Genomic DNA, 19,687 nt, shown 5'->3' with positions numbered 1-19,687 from the left:
AGCCCAGCTTTCATTATTGTCACTTTCTGTAGACCTACACTTAGGTTTCTATAGCAGGATTCACAAGGAATTCTCCAGCATGAATCCTGCTATAGAAACCTAAGTGTAGGTCTACAGAAAGTGACAATAATGAAAGCTGGGCTGATGAAGCCGATTGGCGAAAGCGTTTCCGGATAGAGCGTTCCCTTGTTTATCTTTGGATTGCGGCTTCCCATAGCCGCGCCGGGACCTCCCGGTTTCTTGGTCTCGCCTCCAGACGGAGGTGAAGATTTTGGGTAGCTTTTGAGCACTTTCGGGACGCCGTTGGAATCTTCACTGACGCAACCGCTTTTGCCCCTTGCGTCCTGTTTGAATTTACACTCACCAACTCGCCTTGGGACTTGTATTTCGTGGTCTCTTTCATCTTATGGACATTTCCACAGCTTTAAATATTTGTGTTTAAAAATTTGTGTTTGAAACTTCGTGAACAAAGCATATTATAGAAAATATTTATTACAATTAGAAACTTACTTTATAAAAGACAAGTGATCTGTTTGTAAAATATTGAGCTTGTGTGCTGTTTGTTTCCTAACTAGCCTCCAGGTACTAGCTGGAGCTCTCCTGCTATTGCAACTGATCTCCAGCTGTTAGAGATCAGTTCCCCTGGAGAAAATGGCTGCTTTGGCAATTGGACTCTATGGATTCAGCTCAAACCCAACTCCTTTCTGACTATATATTACTCTTCCTACACACTTGACACTGAGAGACACTGTCCTTCAGTGTTACTCCTCTGAAGATGCCTGCCACAGCTGCTGGCGAAACGTCAGGAAAGAAAATACCAAGACCACGGTCACACAGCCCGGATAGCCGACAAGAACCAATGGACTCTATGGCATTGAAGCCCCTCCCGTCCCCAAACCCCTCCCTCCTCAGGCTCCGCCCCCAAAATCTCCCGCCGGTGGCAAAGAGGGACCTGGCAAACCTCGGTATGACAGTCGCTACCTGCCTCGAAAGACCCCGCCCCCCATCAAGACGGCTGTTGCGAGGGACCGCGAGGTTTCTCCCCGAGAGCGCGAGACGCGACCAATCAGCTGCGATGCCCTTCCGCCACGCTCGAGATGGCAACGCCTCCAGCGCGAGACTAGCCCCGCGAGTCTGAACTCGCGCGAGAGCTGCCGGCGCGTCGCGATGGAGCCGGGCTGTGGCGGCGGAACGGGCTTGCTCATCGTCAACAACAAGCAACGGAACGCGGGGCTGGGGCTGACGCCGCCGCCAGGAGGGAAAGGTCGGGAGCTCAACCGCAACCAGCGCAAGGACTCGGAGGTGAGGCCGGGTCGCGGGGCCGGCGGCGGCGGCGGCGGGGTTAGGAGTGGCCTTTTCTGGGAGCGCCTTACCTCAGTCGGCAGGCCTAGTGCGGCGTTCTTGGCTTAAAAATAAAAGGCAGGGAGGGTCCTCCTGTGCTTCTGGGCGTCCCCTTTGCCTGTTCACCCCAGGGCCCGCTTCCCTGAAACGGCCGGGAGAGCCCCCGTTGGCCGCCGCCCCACGAGCCTTTTGTTGACCACCTGCCCTTCCTCAGACGAGCGGCTCAAGTCGCTAACGGGGACCGCTCGCCAGTGTCCTTTGTGCTGCCGAAGAGCCCGCCGTGAATGGCTACCCTCCTGTGGGAGCCCCAGTTCCGGCCTGGAGGGCGAGTGCGGGAGAGCGCTTCGGGCCTTCGCCGTGCCAGCCTGGAGAAACGCCTGGCGCAGCGCGGTTGCTGAGCCTTGGCGCAAGGCCGGTTCGGGAAGCAGGCGAAGGGATGACTGGATAAATAAAACTAGCAGAAATGGCTAAACTTACTGCTTTAGTCAATCAAAAAGACAGTGAAGAATATGTGAGAGAATGGGAGGCACGGATAACATATTGTGAAAACGAATTAAATATGGGAAATGTTAAAGGCTATGATTTAATCTAATTCAATTGATCAGTGTTGAAAGGATGAAGTATTCAATAATTAAAGTATACAGGGTGATAATATGTAGTTTATAGAAATGATATAATGAATTATAATTAATTAGAAAACAAAGAGGGAATTATATAGATATTAATTTGATAGAGGAGGGGAGAGGGGAAGTCAGAAAAGTCAGTACTGATTAGGCTGATTAGTTTGAAATTGTTTTATTTTATGTAACTCTGAAGATGACAATATTGAAATTGAATGTGACTTAATAAGAAAAAAAATCTTTAAAAAAAAAAGGAAGCAGGCGAAGGGAGCGATGTTGCTGCAGTCAGTGACAGACTGCGGTTTGCCGTGGCGCTGTGCGGGGGACGTCGAGCACTCTTTGGAAAACTAAATGTTTCATGAAGATGTCACCCTCTTCCCCAGGGCTATTCCGAGTCGCCAGACTTTGAGTTTGAATATGCAGACACGGACAAATGGGCTGCTGAGCTGTCAGGTAAAGTATGAGTCGGTTTAGTTTAACTTAACGTCTTGCTGTGCTCAGAAGAATTTTTTTGTGTCATTGGACTTTATAATGGGACACAGTCATCTTGCACAAATCAAGTGTTTGTGATTGTTTGACTTGCCGCTGCTGTTTCTAGTTTTATGTGAGGTTTTGCTGTATTTCAGGGGGGGTTGTTTGTTTTTTGTGATGGGGTGGTGCACCCTTTATAAGGAAAGCTCTTTAGGAAGGTGCTTTTAATCTATTTGGTTATTATATAAATAATGTGGCTCTAGACAGTTTATGGTACTTTTCATGAGATTAAAAACATATAATATCCTGTTTACCTCACTCTACAAGAAAAAGCTTGCAGCTAAAAGCTCTCACAAAGAAAAATACCTTATAGTGCCTCCTAAAAACGTTTAAAGATAGCACACACACCCCTCACTTCCTCAGGGAGCCATTCCTTGAGGGGAGAAGGAACTGGTTCTAGCAAGATGCAAGCAGGCTACTTTGAGTGAGAGAACAACTAGAAAGTGGCTACCGGGAGACCTCAGTTGGCTCATGGGGTCATATAAAGAGAGATAATCCTTCAGATATGTGACTTTTAGACTGTGAAAGGCTTTAAAGGTTATAAAATCCACCTTGAATTGAACTCAGCAACAAACTGGCAGCTAATGTAGCTGTTTTAAAATAGTGAAGATGTGTTCCTGTTGGCTAGCTCCTTACTGAAATTGGGCTGCTGTGTATGAATCAGTTGTTGCTGGGCTGTCTCCAAGGGCAGCCCAGTGTACACTAATTCAGCTACAGTAACATGGACTAATGTTGCCAGGTTGGCAAACAGTTTAAAATTTTTCTTCAAGACGGTGTGATACTGCCCCTGTGCCACCATACAGCTGGATACCAAATAATGGTTAAGAGTTGGCGTATACCATGATATGAAAACAGGGTGTGAAGTAAGCCATTGTTTGTGTTTAGCCGTGTTTAAATGGTGTAACTACATCCATGACTCTTCTCTGGGTGTCCCCACCTTCAGAAGTTATGGGGTTAAGTGCCAGAGAAAGGCTTTTTCTGTGGTGGAACCCCAGTTACGAAACTCCCTACTCTTCATTATTAAGTTACCTTATTTTCTCGAGCTTTTGGTTAAATTGCCCTTGCTTTATAATATGTTTGCTATTTTTATGATGCTAACTTGTTTGTTGATTGATGATGTTTCTTGTATGTTATCACTTTATTATGCTGTCTTTTAAAAGATTTCTTTTGATAGGTGGGGTACAAGTGATTTAAAGAAGTTACATCTCAGTTTAAAAGATGATAAGCAGGTCTCACGGGTGCCTTTCTGTGTGTGTGTGTGTGTGTGTGTGTGTGTGTGTGTGTGTGTGTGTGTATATATATATACACACACATACACACCGTATTTTTCGCTCCATTAGACGCACCGGACCATAAGACGCCCCCCCCCCAGCTGGCCGTCGGGGCGGGGAACGCTGGCTCGCATTGTTCTGGCATGCCCAGCCGCTCTGTGCACCACCACCCCCCGCCTCCCAGCTGGCCGTCGGGGCGGGGAACGCCGGCTCACGTCGTTCTGGCGCGCCCAGCCACTCTGTGCGCGCCCCCCCCGCCTCCCAGCTGGCCGTCGGGGTGGGAAACGCCGGCTCGCATCGTTCTGGCGTGCGGGGCGCACAGAGCTGGGCGCGCCAGAACAATGCAAGCCGGTGTTCCCTGCCCCAACGGCCAGCTGGGAGGGGGGGTGCACAGAGCGGGCCTGCCCGCCTCCCAGCTGGCCGTCGGGGCGGGGAACGCCGGCTTGTGTCGTTCTGGCACGCCCAGCCGGCTCTGTGCGCCCCGCCCGCCTTCCTTCCAAGCTAAAATGTGCGTCTTATGGACTGGGCTAGGGTCCATAAGACGCACATTCACTCCATAAGACGCACCCACATTTCCCCTCACTTTTGAGGAGGAAAAAAGTGCGTCTTATGGAGCGAAAAATACGGTACATACATCTGGTGGCAGGGCTTAACTTGGCAAAATAAATCATTATCTTACTGTGGGATCTTAACAAGGGTTAAAGCAGTGTTATTCTAGACTCAATGCTAGGGTGGTTTAATGGTTAGAATGTTGGACTAGCATCTGGAAGATCAGGTTCAAAACCCAAATCTGCCATGGAAGGTTGCTGGGTGACCTTGAGCGAATCACACACTCTCAGCCTAACCTACCTCACAGGGTGATTGTGAGGATAATATGGAGAAGAGAACAATGTAAGCTGATTTGGGTCCCAATTGAGGAAAAAGATTGAGTATAAATAAATAATACTAATCCTTTTGTTATAGCAAATAATGGTTGCTAGATATGTTGCAAGTTTAATGCTACATGTGTTATTCACACTATCCTTCATTCTGGTTTAAAATGGGACCCACTGACTATTTGATTTTGTATTCATATTATATCTTGACAGAACTGTACAGCTACACTGAAGGCCCTGAATTCCAACTCAACAGAAAATGTTTTGAAGAGGATTTTAGGGTGCATGGTAAGAATCTTTTTCTGTTATGAAAATTTGACTTCTGTCCTCTTGTGGGCTCCCCAAAGTAAAGTTCTTTGCGTGTCTTCCAGAAGGGTTACAAACCCGAACAGAAAAGAAGTCATTTAAATATCACAGAATTGTTTTAATCTATTTCAATGAGACTTCTGCTTTAATTAGAGTCTTACAAGGGTAGTTTGTGTTTTGGAGCAGTTATTACCTTCTGTGGTCTTTTAGGGGCAGATGAATTGTAAATAATAGTTAAATAAAAATAACAACTTTTCAGTGTGTTTTTCACCAAGTTGAAGGGAGTTAGACCTCAGAAGCTGGCAGTTCAGATCATAGTTTAAGAGCTGTAGAGGTTGCTATCCTTGAAAAGCTTGTCATGCAGGGTGATTTTTGTTGCTGGTTTATTTACATTTTGGTTGTGATTAGATGTAGTTGGTAGGCAATACTGTAAGTGGTGAATTTGGTCCTCACTATGCAGATGATGAGTTGGATCCAGCAATGTGTAAACAGAACCAAAGGGTCAGCATAGTTCTGGTTGCACAAGCAGTAGCACTAGATATCCCACAATATCTGTCAAATCTCTTTTCTCAACTAATTACTTGCACAATGTCTTGGTTAAGCAGATATGCAAACTGGGATGTAATGTTGAACTTAGCACAAGAAACCAGGACGATCTTTTTCAAACATTTATACTTGCACAAGGGTTCTACCAGCTGTAGAAATCTTCTGCTTTAATCCAGCCCAATATGTTTGTGTTGCTGCTGATCTGGATTTACTCTGGTCCAGATTGACCAATTTGACGATGAACAGTTTTGGATGGCTCACTCTGCACAACCCCAATTACACTATGTATTGGTACTGTCCAAAATAATAGATGAGCACACTCTCAGTTAACATCCTGACACCAGGCTATTTTCCCATATTATAAACCAATGTTGAATCCCATCTTTATTTTAAGAGTTTTCTGTCAGTGGGAGCACTGCAGTTTCCATCACTTTGATACTTTTGAATACATTTATGCTGAAAGGGCAGACCAGTATCAGCTGCTAGTGTACAATGTACAACTACTTTAGAAAGCAGTATCATATATCATGTTGCTTGGCTTTACAGTGCTGGATAAAAAATGGACAGAACTGGACACCAATCAGCATCATACCCATGCCATGAGGCTTCTTGATGGCCTTGAGGTCACCGCTCGGGAGAAAAGGCTCAGGGTGGCCCGAGCCATCCTTTATGTTGCACAAGGTACACCTTTATTATTGTCAGAGGAACTGCTCAGTTCAATTGTTGAGTAATGGCTTGATGAAATGTTACTTAATTGAGCAGTTTGATTTAAGTCCATTTTTCACAAGCTCTTTTCCTGTGATATAAAGCTGCTATTAGTCAGTGTAGCAAAACCTAACTTGTTGGTTTCTACTTTTTTACATTTATGTTCATTAAGCATGATTAAGCTGAGTCAGTTTCGATCTTAGGCTGTGTTTCTGTTTTATGACTAGAAGTTTATAGAAATTCAGAAGTGTGTGGAGTGGGATGACCATGGTAGTGAACTGTGAGAGGTTATATTCCATCTCTGCTCAGAATGTCCTTGAACCAAGAGCTGGCATGGTCATTACACTACTCTAACCCTTAAATGCTCTGCAATTTGTAGGAGAGACAGAGAGAGAGACAGAGAGAGAGAGAGCTTCTGCCGTTACAGCACAATAATTTGGTGGGACATCTGGGTTCTCAAGATAAAGCAAACATTATGTCCTCTCTTTGCTTGCTTTTTATCAGCAAAATGGAGTTTAGATACATCGTGTCATTGTAGGATTTGATCCAGTAAGGGATGCCTTTGCTAAAAAAAAAAAAAAATGCCTTTGTTATTGCAGGCACATTTGACGAATGCAGCTCTGAAGCTGAAGTTCAGTCCTGGATGCGATACAACATTTTCCTTCTACTGGAAGTTGGCACTTTCAATGCTTTGGTGGAACTTTTGAACATGGAAATTGAGTGAGTTCCATGTTGTTCCAAAGTAGGGCCTCTGAAAAGAATGTAGGCTGTTTAGATAGCCTGTTTATGATCTGCCCCACCAGGATGTCTATTTTTACAGCTTGTGAATGATGATCAGATGCTAGACTCATTCTGGTATCCATCCAATTTTCATCTGATTCTATGAAAGGTTTCCTGTTGAGTTCAGAGGGATTTGGATCAGGTCCTGGAGTTTAGGACTCAGATGCACCTTGGGTGATGGGTGACAGTGCAGGTGCCTTTCAAATGCCTTTGCACTGCCTAAAGCAAAATTACTACCTTTCTGAGAAGGGAGAAAATGCACATTCCTTGGAATTGATCACTTTAGTGGAAGGTTTTGGTGAGGTTGCCAGCTAGGAATTAAGCACATACTAATAAAAATGAATTACTGACCTGGGTCGAATGGTCCACTTACGTCAATAGCTCCCTACTCCCTTACTTGGAGCTCTGATTTTTCCTTTGATCTAGTGCTTCTCCTTTATACGGTACAAACCCTTTCCCAGTCATTGTGATGGCCTACCTCCAAGTCTTCCCTGCGCTTGCATAGTTTAGGTGAAGGATTTACAGAAAGCACATAAAACGATTCTGCTGAAGCTTTTAGTTCAGTTGAGTTAGAGATTTTCTCCAGCCTTCACTTGACAGTCATGACAATTTCATATGATCCAACTTTTTCCTCCATCTTTCTGTGCCTGGATCCAGTGCTTATTACATCAGAAATATTAGACTCTGGACCCAGAGAATCTGTTTTTAGAAGGTCTCAGATATGTATTATGCAAGGGTACTAATTATAATGCTAATTATATAGCAGTGAAACAGCAGGATATCAATATCTCAATATTTTTATGTAGAATTGCAGCAGGAGGGAGTAGTAAATGGTGACCATTAGCACTAATAGTGGAATCTGGTTGGGAGTCTGCTGTTTTCACCACAGGTATGGCTGGAACTGAGACAATAGTGGCAGTTTCTCTAGAAAGGAATAGCGGATTTACTCTTTTCATAGACCAATGTATAAGTAATTAATTATGGTTCTTTGCCTCAGTCTAGTCAAACGTGTACCCACTCAGGGTGCTTTCACACACACTGAGTAATGCACTTTCAGTCCACTTTCGTGATCATTTGCTAGTGGATTTTGTGATTTCACACAGTAAAATCCAGTTGTGAAGTGCATTGTTCAACATTTGTCTAAGAAATTGGCATGATGTTGCTAGGGTTTGTAGTGATTTAATACACTAGAGTAGAAGTCAGTGAACTAAATGAATGCAGTTCAGTTTGCAAGACCCCATAGCAGTTATTGTCAGTTCCAAATGAATATGAGAGGGAACTGGAGAAAGGTGAGGGCGTGTAGGTGTATCTTTCCAGTAAAGGAGTACAGAATATCTTCATTTGTTTCCATAGTGCCTTAATCTCAAACCATATTCCTTTGGACCCATATTATGGGCAATAAAAACTACATTCTTGCTGCTTTGTTTTCCAGCAACAGTGCAGCCTGCAGCAGTGCAGTGAGGAAGCCAGCCATCTCCCTGGCTGACAGCACAGATCTAAGGTAAGGAATGTTGGCATGCAAAGCAATAATGGGATGATACTTCTCTTTTATGTGATTCAAGTTAGGAAGGATGCATTTCCCTATTTCCCCCAACATCCTCTGCTCAAATTACATGGCCTCCTGTAAGCTCTAGTAATGCTTGCTTGGTGGACTAGCATGAGTATGTGCAACTTTTATCTTGTAACCCCCCATTGGTGCAAAACTCACATCTTTAGATTTGGTATAGCATGTTGTTGTATCTTAAATTGCCAAGACTGGGGCAGTGAGAGAGAACAGTAGGAAGAAGAAAGGTCAGGCACCCAAACCAAAAGCTTGCATGAATAGTGTGTAATAGAATGAAATCTGTTCTAGGTAATATTGTTTCTGGACAATTAGTGCACAGTGTTGTCCCCTAATAAGAAAGGATAACTTCTGTTGCTTGGAAATGGTCAGTTCCACAAGGAGATGGTTATGGCAGAACTTTAAGATATGATACTCTGTAGCATAATTTTGTTTATTTCTCTTTCATTCCCCCTCCTTCCAGATGATCTGGTGGCAAGGTTTACTCATAACTTTGTAAAGTTATTTTGAATGAGCTAGTCCATTTTGTCAAAGTTTCTTTCTCTAACCTACTTAATCTTTGTAATCCATTTACAGGGTGCTGCTGAATATTATGTACCTTATTGTAGAAACAGTCCGTCAGGAATGTGAAGGAGACAAACCCGAGTGGAAGACAATGAGACAAACTTTCAGAGCAGAATTAGGTACGGATTCTCAGCTCAGTTGTTTCCCACTTACCCTGATAAGGCTTCTTACTGATGTCTGTGATTTGAGGTAAATAACATGTTAGTAGGCCAGGAAGTTGGAATTAGTTTGTCATTAGTCTGTCCAAGTGTGGAAGGAATGAACAGGATCATGTTTGTGAATGTGAGTTTTAACACTAAGCTTGTGGGTATACAGTAATTTCAGGAGCACAAAAAAGAAAAAGTTATGAACAATGTACTGGAAGGTAATTGGGTTCACTAGAAAAGATTGCAGATGATGGAACTGGAATCCATATAACAAGAATTGTGGCATCTTTATGTAAAATGGGTGACACTAGTATGTTACCTTTCAGGGGCACCGCTTTATAACAATGAGCCATTTTCTGTTATGCTCTTTGGAATGGTGACCAAATTCTGCAGTGGCCATGCCCCACACTTCCCTATGAAGAAGGTGTTGCTGCTGCTCTGGAAGACAGTCTTGGTAAGATGCTGTTTGCCGTGAATAAGGGCACTTCAAGTATGATATCCCTAATGTTATAATTAATGTTTTGTGATCAAACAAAATGATGTGGGTCTGTTGTTTTAATTCCTGGGCTAAACTCTGTACAGAGATAAGTGTAGAATATGCCTAAATGAGTTCTTTTTACTCATTTGTTCTGGCATCACTGTGCCACTGTGGGATTGTCTGCATGTTCCATTTGTAGGATTTATGTTGTGCAATGAAACAGTTGGGGATCTTGTGGGCAAGTCATACAGTTCTCACTGTTTGGGGAAGTGGTTTGTTTCTTCTGTCTCTGCAGTAGGCACAGGAGCCCCCTTTCTTTGTACATTGCATAATGCTCCCAAGGGCTTCAAATGCTGCTGAGAAGTGGGTGGGGAAGGTTTCTTACTACTGCTGTCCATCACTGTGGGAAAAGGAACACATATATAAGAATACTGCTTTGCAGCTACAGCATGATATTTAGGGCTTAATGGGTTTCTTGAATTACTTTCACATATGTTGTGTGTTAAATTTGCAACCTTTTACTGCTGTTGGTGTTTGGCACATCTCATTATAATGCTTTCTGCATTTAGCCGCTATTTGAGAGTTTAGGCATACATATCTCTCTGGGTTACTGGTTGCCTGAAATCAGCAGATGGTACCATGAAGTGCACCCAAGAAAATTAAATTTTATTTATCACAACATTTATCACAACTTTCTTTGAAGACTCAAGGCAGCTGACAGATACAAAATTTGTAATAGAACAGTACAAATGGTATCAGTAAATATATATACATTTTAAAAAACTAAAATACATAATGCTACTCCCATGGTACCTCTTGACCAAATTTCCAATAAGCTTATCAGCCTCCTAATAAAGCCAAGAGAAACCAGACATCTTTATGGCCCCTTTGCAAAATGGAGAGTGACAACGCTCCTCCTCAAGGAGATTATTTTACCTTGTGAGTCCAACAACACAAAATGTCCTTGCCCAGGCAGAGGAGAAGCAAACTAATCTGTGAGCTGGTTTAGAAAAGAGGAGGGAATCAGGGGAACATCACTGGCATAATTAAACTTAATGCAGCCTATGGAGGTAAAAATCAGTATCAATGTAAAAGGCGAATACTAGATGTTTTTATTAAAATCAACAAATGTACAGTTTTTATAACTAGGAAATAAGATGATGATCACTAACTAAGAAGCATTATGAGAAATTTCAGTTTAACTGAATATTCCAGTAGTGTTAAGCCAAAAATATTCACTTGCTAGTTTGAATTTGAAAAGTAGTCTAGCCAAAGTAATCATCTTTACTCAACCAAATCCATAATTTCAAAAAACTATTTTTTTCACCTTTAAAAACAAATACTGCTGTTTCTGGCTATTTGTGAGAAAAGTGAGCTCATTATAGATAATGAATCAACTTGCAATGAACTAATGCACAGTTTTAAAGCATGAGAGCAGAAACTGCAGAAGAATTTTAAATGCTGACAAAAAGAAACATACCCAGCATAATTGCAGCTTTTTACAGCTTTCAGAGTGATAAAGCTAGATACTGCGAGCTCACTGGCGGCCCTTTTTCAGATGATAATGTTGTTGCAACTGTTAAAGATTGGTCATGAAATTAATAAACTGCAATATTATGACTAAATTTCGAAGGAACTGCTTCAGTGCTCAGCACTACGTAGTTTAGCTGCTTCAGTGCCACATTAATGAACTCCTGAACATCTGCTGCTTTTTCAGAGACCTTTTTATTTCTCTTGCCATTTGGCAACAAACACCTCATTCCTGAGCCTTGCAGTGGCCAGGGACGGCATGGCTGAGGCACTGCCGTGGCACCTCCAAAGAGGTTTCCTGGCCGCTGCAAGGCTCAAAACCCCCTTTTAAAAAACAAAACATCAAAAATGTGTGGGGGGGAGACCATTGAAAACATCAATGCTGCACCAAGAAAAACCTGTTGCAGCAACACTGTTCTGGAGGTGGTGTTCCCGGGCTGGAGGGGCATAGGAAGCCCACTACAGTCAGCTCCGCCCCTGGGAATGCCCACACACACACACACACTGGCACCACATTTCTCTTCTGGAATTAAGGTCCTGGAGAGGCTGTGGCATCAGAGGAGCACCATGCAGCTCCACGGTGCCCAGGCACCGGTGGAACTGCCCCTGCCACCAGCATAAGTGCCCCATATTCCGTGATAAGAGGGCACTTACACTGGCGCCAGAGTCATGCTACCTCCACTCCACTTTCAACCCCCAACCTCAGGAATGGGCTGGTAGGAACAAAGAACACACTACACCATAGAATGGCTGTGAGAATTGTCTAAGGATGCTTGCTGCATCTGTATTGTTAAAGTTCAGCAGATCTATGCCAAATCAGTGCCTGGTCAAGAAACTGCTTGGGATCCCCATGTTAGCTCCTCCTAGGTTTTTGAAGAAAGAAACATATATTTCCTAAGCAAGCGTGATAGCTAGGAATGTGGAATTCTAATTTTAAAACTTAATGAGTGTCCTTCACTTCATTCTTTAGAAAGTTATTTGTGAAAATGGATTATAACATGGGCACACAGCCAAGTTTTAAATGCCAAAGTGCTTAGTGTATGTGATGTTCACAAATGGTTCTTTGAAGAATTGTTGGTATATAACTAACTGCAACAAATCCTTCATTCCTCAGTCCCTTGATTTACTGATAGCAAACCAGTTTTTGAACCGTTCACGAATAACCAAAAAAGATAGAGCAACAAAATTGCTTTGACTTCCTATGTAGTGTACCCTTGGAGGATTTGAGGAACTTCAGGATATGAAAGCAGAGAAACGAGAGATGCTGGGACTCCCCCCACTTCCCGAGGACAGTATCAAAGTAATCCGTAACATGAGGGCTGCTTCTCCTCCAGCATCTGCTTCTGATTTGATTGAGCAGCAGCAGAAACGGGGCCGGCGGGAACACAAGGTTAGTTGGGGAACAGATGAGACTTAAGAGGAGTCTAACCTTGCCCTCTTTGGGAAGAACAAGATTCACAAGATCAGACGGGTTAACTTGCTGTTTGCTCTTCCAGGCTCTTATTAAACAAGATAATCTAGATGCTTTCAATGAGCGGGATCCCTACAAAACTGACGACTCCCGTGAAGATGAAGAGGAGAATGATGATGATAATAGTCTTGAGGGAGAAACATTCCCTCTTGAAAGAGATGAGGTGATGCCCCCTCCTGTCCAGCAACCTTCAGCTGACCGACTGACTTGCCCAAAAGGTTTGCCTTGGGCACCCAAGGTCAGGTGAGTAGTGCCAGAATGGTGGCATTAAAGCTGGAAGGCCCTTTTTTTTGCTGGGTGAGTGTGCTAGAATACTTGGCTAGTGGCCATAATATATATCTGTAGATCATTAGCTACAGCGAAAGACATACTCATCTTGGGTTGATACAGTGGTGCTAATTATATGGGAGCTTTACGGAGGCTAAGGGACATTTCTCCTAGATCCTACTTAGTGCTAACCTAAGTCATGTGAGGTTTTGGAATGCCTTGCCTCTTTTCCCATTTGCAGTATTAAATAATCGTATCTTTCTGGAGCTACATGAAGAACGTAATATGGTGAGAAGCTTTGAAGGTTTAACACTATGCCATTCTTGCCTGTTTTTTGTACAGAGAAAAAGACATTGAGATGTTTTTGGAATCAAGTCGGAGTAAATTCATTGGCTACACCTTGGGGAGGTGAGTTAAAGCAGCACTGGTCTTGTTGAATTTTTACATGTTTAGGTCACTGTTAGTGTACAAGAAAAGGAACAGAGAGAACTATAATTATAGAATTATGATCACATTTTTATAGTTTTTATTTCAAGTTCTATACCCAGTGCATAATTACCTAAATGGATTTTTAAAATACAATGTCTTTACAGTTTGAATCTTAGGGGGATGTTTAATTTGCAAACACTTCTGGTTCTTAAGTTGGTAGATAGTATAAATTATTACTAAGCTGCAGGAAACCTGATAGATGTCTGTCGTATCTGATTTTACTGTAACGGAAAAGGTTAGGAAGAAAATCCCAAGAATTCAGGTTCTTATGAAAACAGATATTTTGGCTTAACTTGGAGAAGATGCTTCCAGTTTTTCACAAATGGGACATCTTCCCCCTCCATGCACAACTCATTTAAGTTTCCTTTACTAACATACTGCAAGTGGTGATAGAAAAATAGTGAAGAGAAGCTCCTTGAGTTAGGCTCACTCCAGTGTCGAGTTTTACAAAAAACATACTGCTTTATATTGTTATCTGTTACTTTGTGACGTTTGCTGCCTGACCAGTTTTGCTTTGTTCTTTCTAGTGACACTAACACTGTGGTGGGACTTCCCAGACCCATTCATGAGAGTATCAAAACTCTGAAATTGGTGGGTACCCACATTGTGTGCTCCTTTAATTCATGTGTGCCTCTGTAGATGTCTCAGACAGGGGCTGGTTTTAAACCCTATCCAGTCCGTTGTTGTTTCCTCTGTGCTAAGAGATCATCCCAGCCAGGGGAATTGTTTGAATTTACTGCGCTGCCATACAGTGAGGTTAACTTCCTTTGCTTTGTCACTTTATAGCACAAGTATACATCTATTGCAGAGATTCAAGTACAAATGGAAGAGGAGTACTTGCGTTCCCCCTTGTCAGGGGTAAGTGATATGAGCAGACTGTCACCATTAGTTTGTGTTGAAGTAGAGGGAAGGGAGATTAAATCTACTGTCTGGAATTAGATAGTAGCTGGCTGTCCCTTCCGTTGGGTTCCCTTTTTGGAGAATATGCATGGATCACTCTCAGTGTTGCCAATCTGCTGGTCATAGCACTATTCCCATCTATGTAAACTATGCAGGTTGCTTCTATAAGACTTTTTGTGATGAAAAGCAGTTTTTGCCTGTCTTCTGGAAATTCACTATTTATATCCCACCTTTCTCCCCAATGGGGTCCCAAAGCAGCTTACATCATTGTCCTCTCCTATGTTTTATCCTCACAACGATCCTGTAAAGTAGGTTAGGCTGAGAGTGCATGACTGACCCAGGGAACTTCCATGGCGGGGTAGGGATGTGAACCTGGGTTTAACCACTACACCACTCTGGTATGTACTCAGTATTAGAATGGATATTTTAATGATTTCCTTATACTAACAGGGGGAAGAAGAGGTTGAGCAAGTTCCCGCAGAAATCTTGTACCAGGGTCTACTTCCTAGCTTGCCTCAGTACATGGTGAGCTTCATTCTAATCCAGTGTGTGTGTGTTCCCATTCACCCCCTCTTTCACTTCCTTTTCCTTCCTTTTATGTTTGTGCTCTGTTCTTACCACTTCTGTGATGGGAGAAATATTGTTGGGTTGTGCAACAAGTTTATTCAGATGTGTGTCATTGCTTCGCTTGTTGGTATGTGACAAATTGCATCATGTTCCTCTGCCACCATCTTTACCTGCGTGCCCCCTTCTCTTTCCTACACTTGGGCTGCTTTAGAATGTCTTCTGTACCTCATTCAGATCTTCATCCACAGATTGCCTTGCTGAAAATCCTGCTGGCTGCGGCACCCACCTCCAAAGCCAAGACTGACTCCATTAACATCCTGGCAGATGTTTTACCAGAGGAGATGCCGTGAGTGCCATCCATAGGGTAGAAGCAAGTAGTGGCATGGAATGAATTATGAGGGAAGACAATAAATAGCCATTTACTTGTTTTTCTCTGATGGGGTGATGGGCTGGCACACTGGTGATGGAAACTGGTAAATGAATCTGGGCAGGCTATAATTAGGAAGTTGGGCATTGGTAAAAGGAGGAGTATCTAAGATACTTCAGACTGCCCCATAATGCTGCTTTTGAAGTGGCAGACCTTTCAGATTAGTAGTGTGGAACTTGGCCATTACCTGACAGTGTCTGAAGAAAACTCCAGGGGAGTCATGATACTTGTGCTTTAGTGTGTGTGTGTTTAAAGTGCTGTCAAGTCACACCCTACCTATGGCAACCCCAGCAAGGGGCTTTCAAGGCAAGTGAGAAGGAGAGTTGGCTTGCCAATGCCCTCTGCAGAGTCTTCGTTAGTGGTCTCCCTTCCAAGTACCAACCCTGCTTAGCTTCCAAGAGCTGATGAGATCAGGCTATACTATGCCACCTTTCCTTGTTGTGCTTTAGTAGAGGGCTTCTTTTCTCTAAACTTGGGTGTAAGGTTAATAATATACTGTTCTTCAAGTGAGACCAAAAGCCGCCTGAAGCGATTTATATTTCACAAGGTTGGCTAGATTATGCTACATTGTAACCTGGGAGTATTGAGTGATGGTACTTCCTTCAGTATTTTCCTACCCAGCCTACCTCAGGTTGCTTTTGTTTGCAGGTGCTTTGTATGGTTCCTTATGTTCTTCATTATATTGACATTAATCAGAATCAACAAGGGTGAAGCATACTCAGTCATCTCTGATTATTTCCAGTTTATTAAAATATGAATGATAGTGACTCCTCATGGGGGCTCTTTAAGATGAGAAGGACAAAGATTGTGAAGGTTTCTTAAATCAAAAGTGCTCCAGAAGACTAAATAATAGTGTCAGAGCAGGAAGTTTAGCTCCATCACGGTCACTAATACTCTTGCTTTGGCTTTTAGAACAACTGTGTTGCAGAGCATGAAACTGGGAGTTGATGTGAATAGGCACAAAGAGATAATTGTAAAAGCAATTTCTGCTGTGCTGCTGCTGCTGCTCAAGCACTTCAAACTAAATCATGTGTATCAGGTAAGCAGGGTAAGGTGATGAAGCAGGGTAATGAAATGAATCTGGAATGTGCTTGCTTGATGTTCCTTATTGTGTTTGTTCCCTAAACCAGTTTGAATACATGGCCCAGCACCTGGTGTTTGCCAACTGTATCCCACTTATATTGAAATTCTTCAATCAGAACATCATGTCATACATCACTGCCAAGAACAGGTAAGTGGAAGTGAGAACATCACTAGCATGCCTGTGTCCTAGAATGCTGTGATGGCAAATGTGACTCTTTACAGCAGGGCATCGAGATGCTACCTAGGTGAGGGTTTTAGAGCACCCAGTCCTCTTCCAGAATTTAACTAGCAATGATGGAAGTTGTTCATAGCCACTGATAAGAGACTGCTGGGGGAAATGGCCACTTCATTAATGCCCCTTCAGTTACTCATAGCTGGAAAGCTCAAAAATATGTTTGAACATCTTGACTTACTTTCCTCAGAGAGATTCCAGGACCATGAGCAGTGCTGGACTCTTAGATACTGTAATGGGGGTGGGGGGGAAGGAGCATTACTGAGTGTGATTTGGTTGGTTGTCATCATATTCACATTGGCTTTAGCTAAGTGTCTAGAACAGGCATTTAAAGATACATGCATTCTAACTTTCTGAATTTTGAAGATGAACAAGCAGGGCTTGGGGAGCCTGTCATATCATCATGTTTCTCATACGTTTGAACCATGCTGTGTTAAACAGTGTTAGAGATAGTATACTATAATGGCTATCATTCTGATCTTTTTGTATGTTTTTTTGTTTTGTTTTGTTTTAGCATCTCTGTTTTGGATTATCCATACTGTGTGGTTCATGAGTTACCTGAGCTGACAGCAGAGAGCCTGGTAAGCAAAGTTGCCTGTACCTGTACCTTTTCCCTTGATGAGGAATATGCAAAGGTAGTGGGGACAACATTAAATTTAGCATTGTCAACAAGGGGAACTTCCTAATTCTGACTTCTCAGTCACATTTATCCACCTGTACTCATTGCTGCTTTTTCATATAGGAAGCTGGGGACAACAATCAGTTTTGCTGGCGCAATCTGTTTTCCTGCATCAATCTTCTTAGGATATTAAATAAATTAACCAAGTGGAAACACTCTAGAACAATGGTGAGTAAAAGCTCCTCTGTAGAGCCTCATCTGTCTTTGTGCCTGCTGTGTTGTATTCTTCCAAGCTCCATTAAGGCTGTATAGAAGATTCACCAAAGCCTTGGTCATAAGCAGATGGAGGTACACGTACAGCTTTAGGGAACTCACCCAGTGTTACCTTAATTCCCCAGATGCTGGTGGTATTCAAGTCTGCTCCCATTCTGAAAAGAGCTCTCAAGGTGAAGCAAGCCATGATGCAACTCTATGTTCTGAAGCTTCTCAAGGTGCAGACAAAGTATTTGGGGCGACAGTGGAGGAAGAGCAACATGAAGACCATGTCGGCAATATACCAGAAAGTGCGGCACCGCCTCAATGATGACTGGGCTTACGGCAATGGTATGTCTTGGGTCTCATCCTCACTGCTCTCTCCAGACTTTTCATGAACCTGCTTCAGCTGTGTCAAGTAATATCCCATGAAGTGCTTGCCTTCCTATTAAAAGATCGCAAAAGTAATGATTAGGATTCAGAAAGGCATTCCATCTGTCCTAAATATAGCAAGCTGGGGATGGCTATGTTTTTCTCCAGTGAGGGCATAAATATATCTTATGCTTTCAAAGCAGACATTTTGCTTTGTAAGGGCGATATAGTGCATTGAGAGCTTGACGGACAGGGAAACCTGGGTTCAAACATTCACTGAGCTATTTAGTCTATCTAGGTAGCCAGTAGATGAATCATATATGCAACTCATGAGTAGACGAGTCATATATGCCACTCATGATTGGTTCAAGCTTGTGCATGTCTATCAGGAAAAGGCAGTAATAGAAAATTTTCATCTCTAGCTGTTTTTCTGTTGCATCTGATTTTGCTAAATCATTGAAGTTCATTTTGCTGAAACCCATAGTCTTCTGTTTTGGAAACCAAAGTGGGATTAATGTGGGATTAATCCTGTTCCTCTCTTCACACACCTAAAAATAGAGGGGAGAATATTTGGCTCTTATTTAATGTTTTCTGGATTTTTTTTGTAGACCTTGTTTTGTGTCTTGTTGGATAAAGATTAGGCAATAGGGACTTAAACTATCCTTACAGAGTGGATGAACGTTTTGTTTGGCTTAAAAAAAACATTCACATGAACACTGTCGCAAGCATGATCCCTGGTAGGTACTAATGGGGGTCTCTTTGCTGCCTTGATTGCTCTGGAGCCTGATCATGACTTTTGTGATTTCTGCAGATCTGGATGCACGTCCATGGGACTTCCAAGCTGAGGAGTGTGCTCTGCGTGCCAGCATAGAGCGTTTCAACTCTCGCCGCTACGACCGTGCTCATAACAACCCGGAATTCCTCCCTGTGGACAACTGTTTGCAGAGTGTTCTGGGTCAACGTGTGGAGCTGCCTGAAGATTTCCAAATGAATTATGATTTGTGGCTGGAAAGGGAAGTCTTCTCTAGACCCATCTGCTGGGAAGAATTGCTACAGTGATATTTGATAAGAGGAAGATCGTCTCAGACTCAGACCTGATATATGTGCCCAAGCCCAGGTTCTTCCTCTTCAGTCAGCCAAGTGTAGGGAGGAGATGTCATTTTTTCATGCAGCTTGTAATCTGCAGTTCTTCTTTTCTCCTCCAAGTGGCAGCATGGCTTTATACAACTCTTGAGGACCTGCCAGTATGGCTCTCCTAAATCCTTTGCGCTGCCTCAGTTCCTGGTTGATTTGAAAGGTGCAAAATGGATTCACAGTAGTTCAGCTTGAAAACTGAATCAGTTGAACAACTTTAATCAAAATGCCAATGTCAGCCTTGGCTACTGTTCAAGGGAAATGTTCCGTGCTCCTTTTTGTTAAGTGCTTGTCATGCTTCTGTTCACTGAACTCAGCTGGCTACTTTGTTCCAAAACTTGAATGGAGACTTTCTTTACTAAGCCCTGTACCTCCACCCCCAATGGACAGAATTGCCATCCTTTGTGTGCTGGTTTCTAGGGAAGAGCAGGAGCTTCATGGTGTGTAGTGGGTGGGAAAGAAAAGTGAGATGATGTAGGGAGAGGAGGTCTCTATGGTCCCATTAGTGCATGTAGGGACTGAATATAATTGGTGTGAATTGAACGTGTGTATAGTGGTGGCAACAGTTCTCACCCCTGCTGGTTTTGCTGGCAGGTAGTAGAAACATAACTGGCTTGCTC

General features: G+C 43.0%; 1 protein-coding gene across 1 annotated transcript; it reads left to right on the top strand.

Moving 5' to 3' along the window:
• Positions 1–1,140: 1,140 nt before the first annotated feature.
• On the top strand, positions 1,141–19,187 carry STRIP1 (striatin interacting protein 1). The gene is made up of 21 exons (XM_056845065.1): positions 1,141–1,302; positions 2,345–2,414; positions 4,852–4,926; positions 6,037–6,171; positions 6,795–6,915; positions 8,408–8,476; positions 9,113–9,219; positions 9,573–9,700; positions 12,462–12,644; positions 12,751–12,968; positions 13,335–13,400; positions 14,009–14,072; positions 14,268–14,339; positions 14,832–14,906; positions 15,197–15,294; positions 16,288–16,414; positions 16,506–16,606; positions 17,205–17,271; positions 17,433–17,537; positions 17,708–17,912; positions 18,745–19,187. Exons 1-21 carry the CDS (start codon positions 1,168–1,170, stop codon positions 18,990–18,992), a joined length of 2,469 nt encoding a protein of 822 aa, XP_056701043.1. The 5' UTR covers positions 1,141–1,167; the 3' UTR covers positions 18,993–19,187.
• Positions 19,188–19,687: the final 500 nt, after the last annotated feature.

Source organism: Euleptes europaea, chromosome 2 (assembly GCF_029931775.1).
Source record: "Euleptes europaea isolate rEulEur1 chromosome 2, rEulEur1.hap1, whole genome shotgun sequence".
Taxonomy (NCBI): Eukaryota; Metazoa; Chordata; class Lepidosauria; order Squamata; family Sphaerodactylidae; genus Euleptes; species Euleptes europaea.
The sequence above is the reverse complement of the archived record's forward strand: the minus strand, read 5'-3'. Positions and strand labels throughout refer to the sequence as shown.

Excerpts from the sequence above, each read along its gene's own strand:
- STRIP1 (XM_056845065.1), top strand. The coding sequence starts at position 1,168 with ATGGAGCCGGGCTGTGGCGGCGGAACGGGCTTGCTCATCGTCAACAAC. Across the intron at positions 16,415-16,505 it reads AACTAAATCATGTGTATCAG|TTTGAATACATGGCCCAGCA; the intron begins GTAAGCAGGGTA and ends TCCCTAAACCAG. Across the intron at positions 17,538-17,707 it reads GGAAACACTCTAGAACAATG|ATGCTGGTGGTATTCAAGTC; the intron begins GTGAGTAAAAGC and ends TTAATTCCCCAG.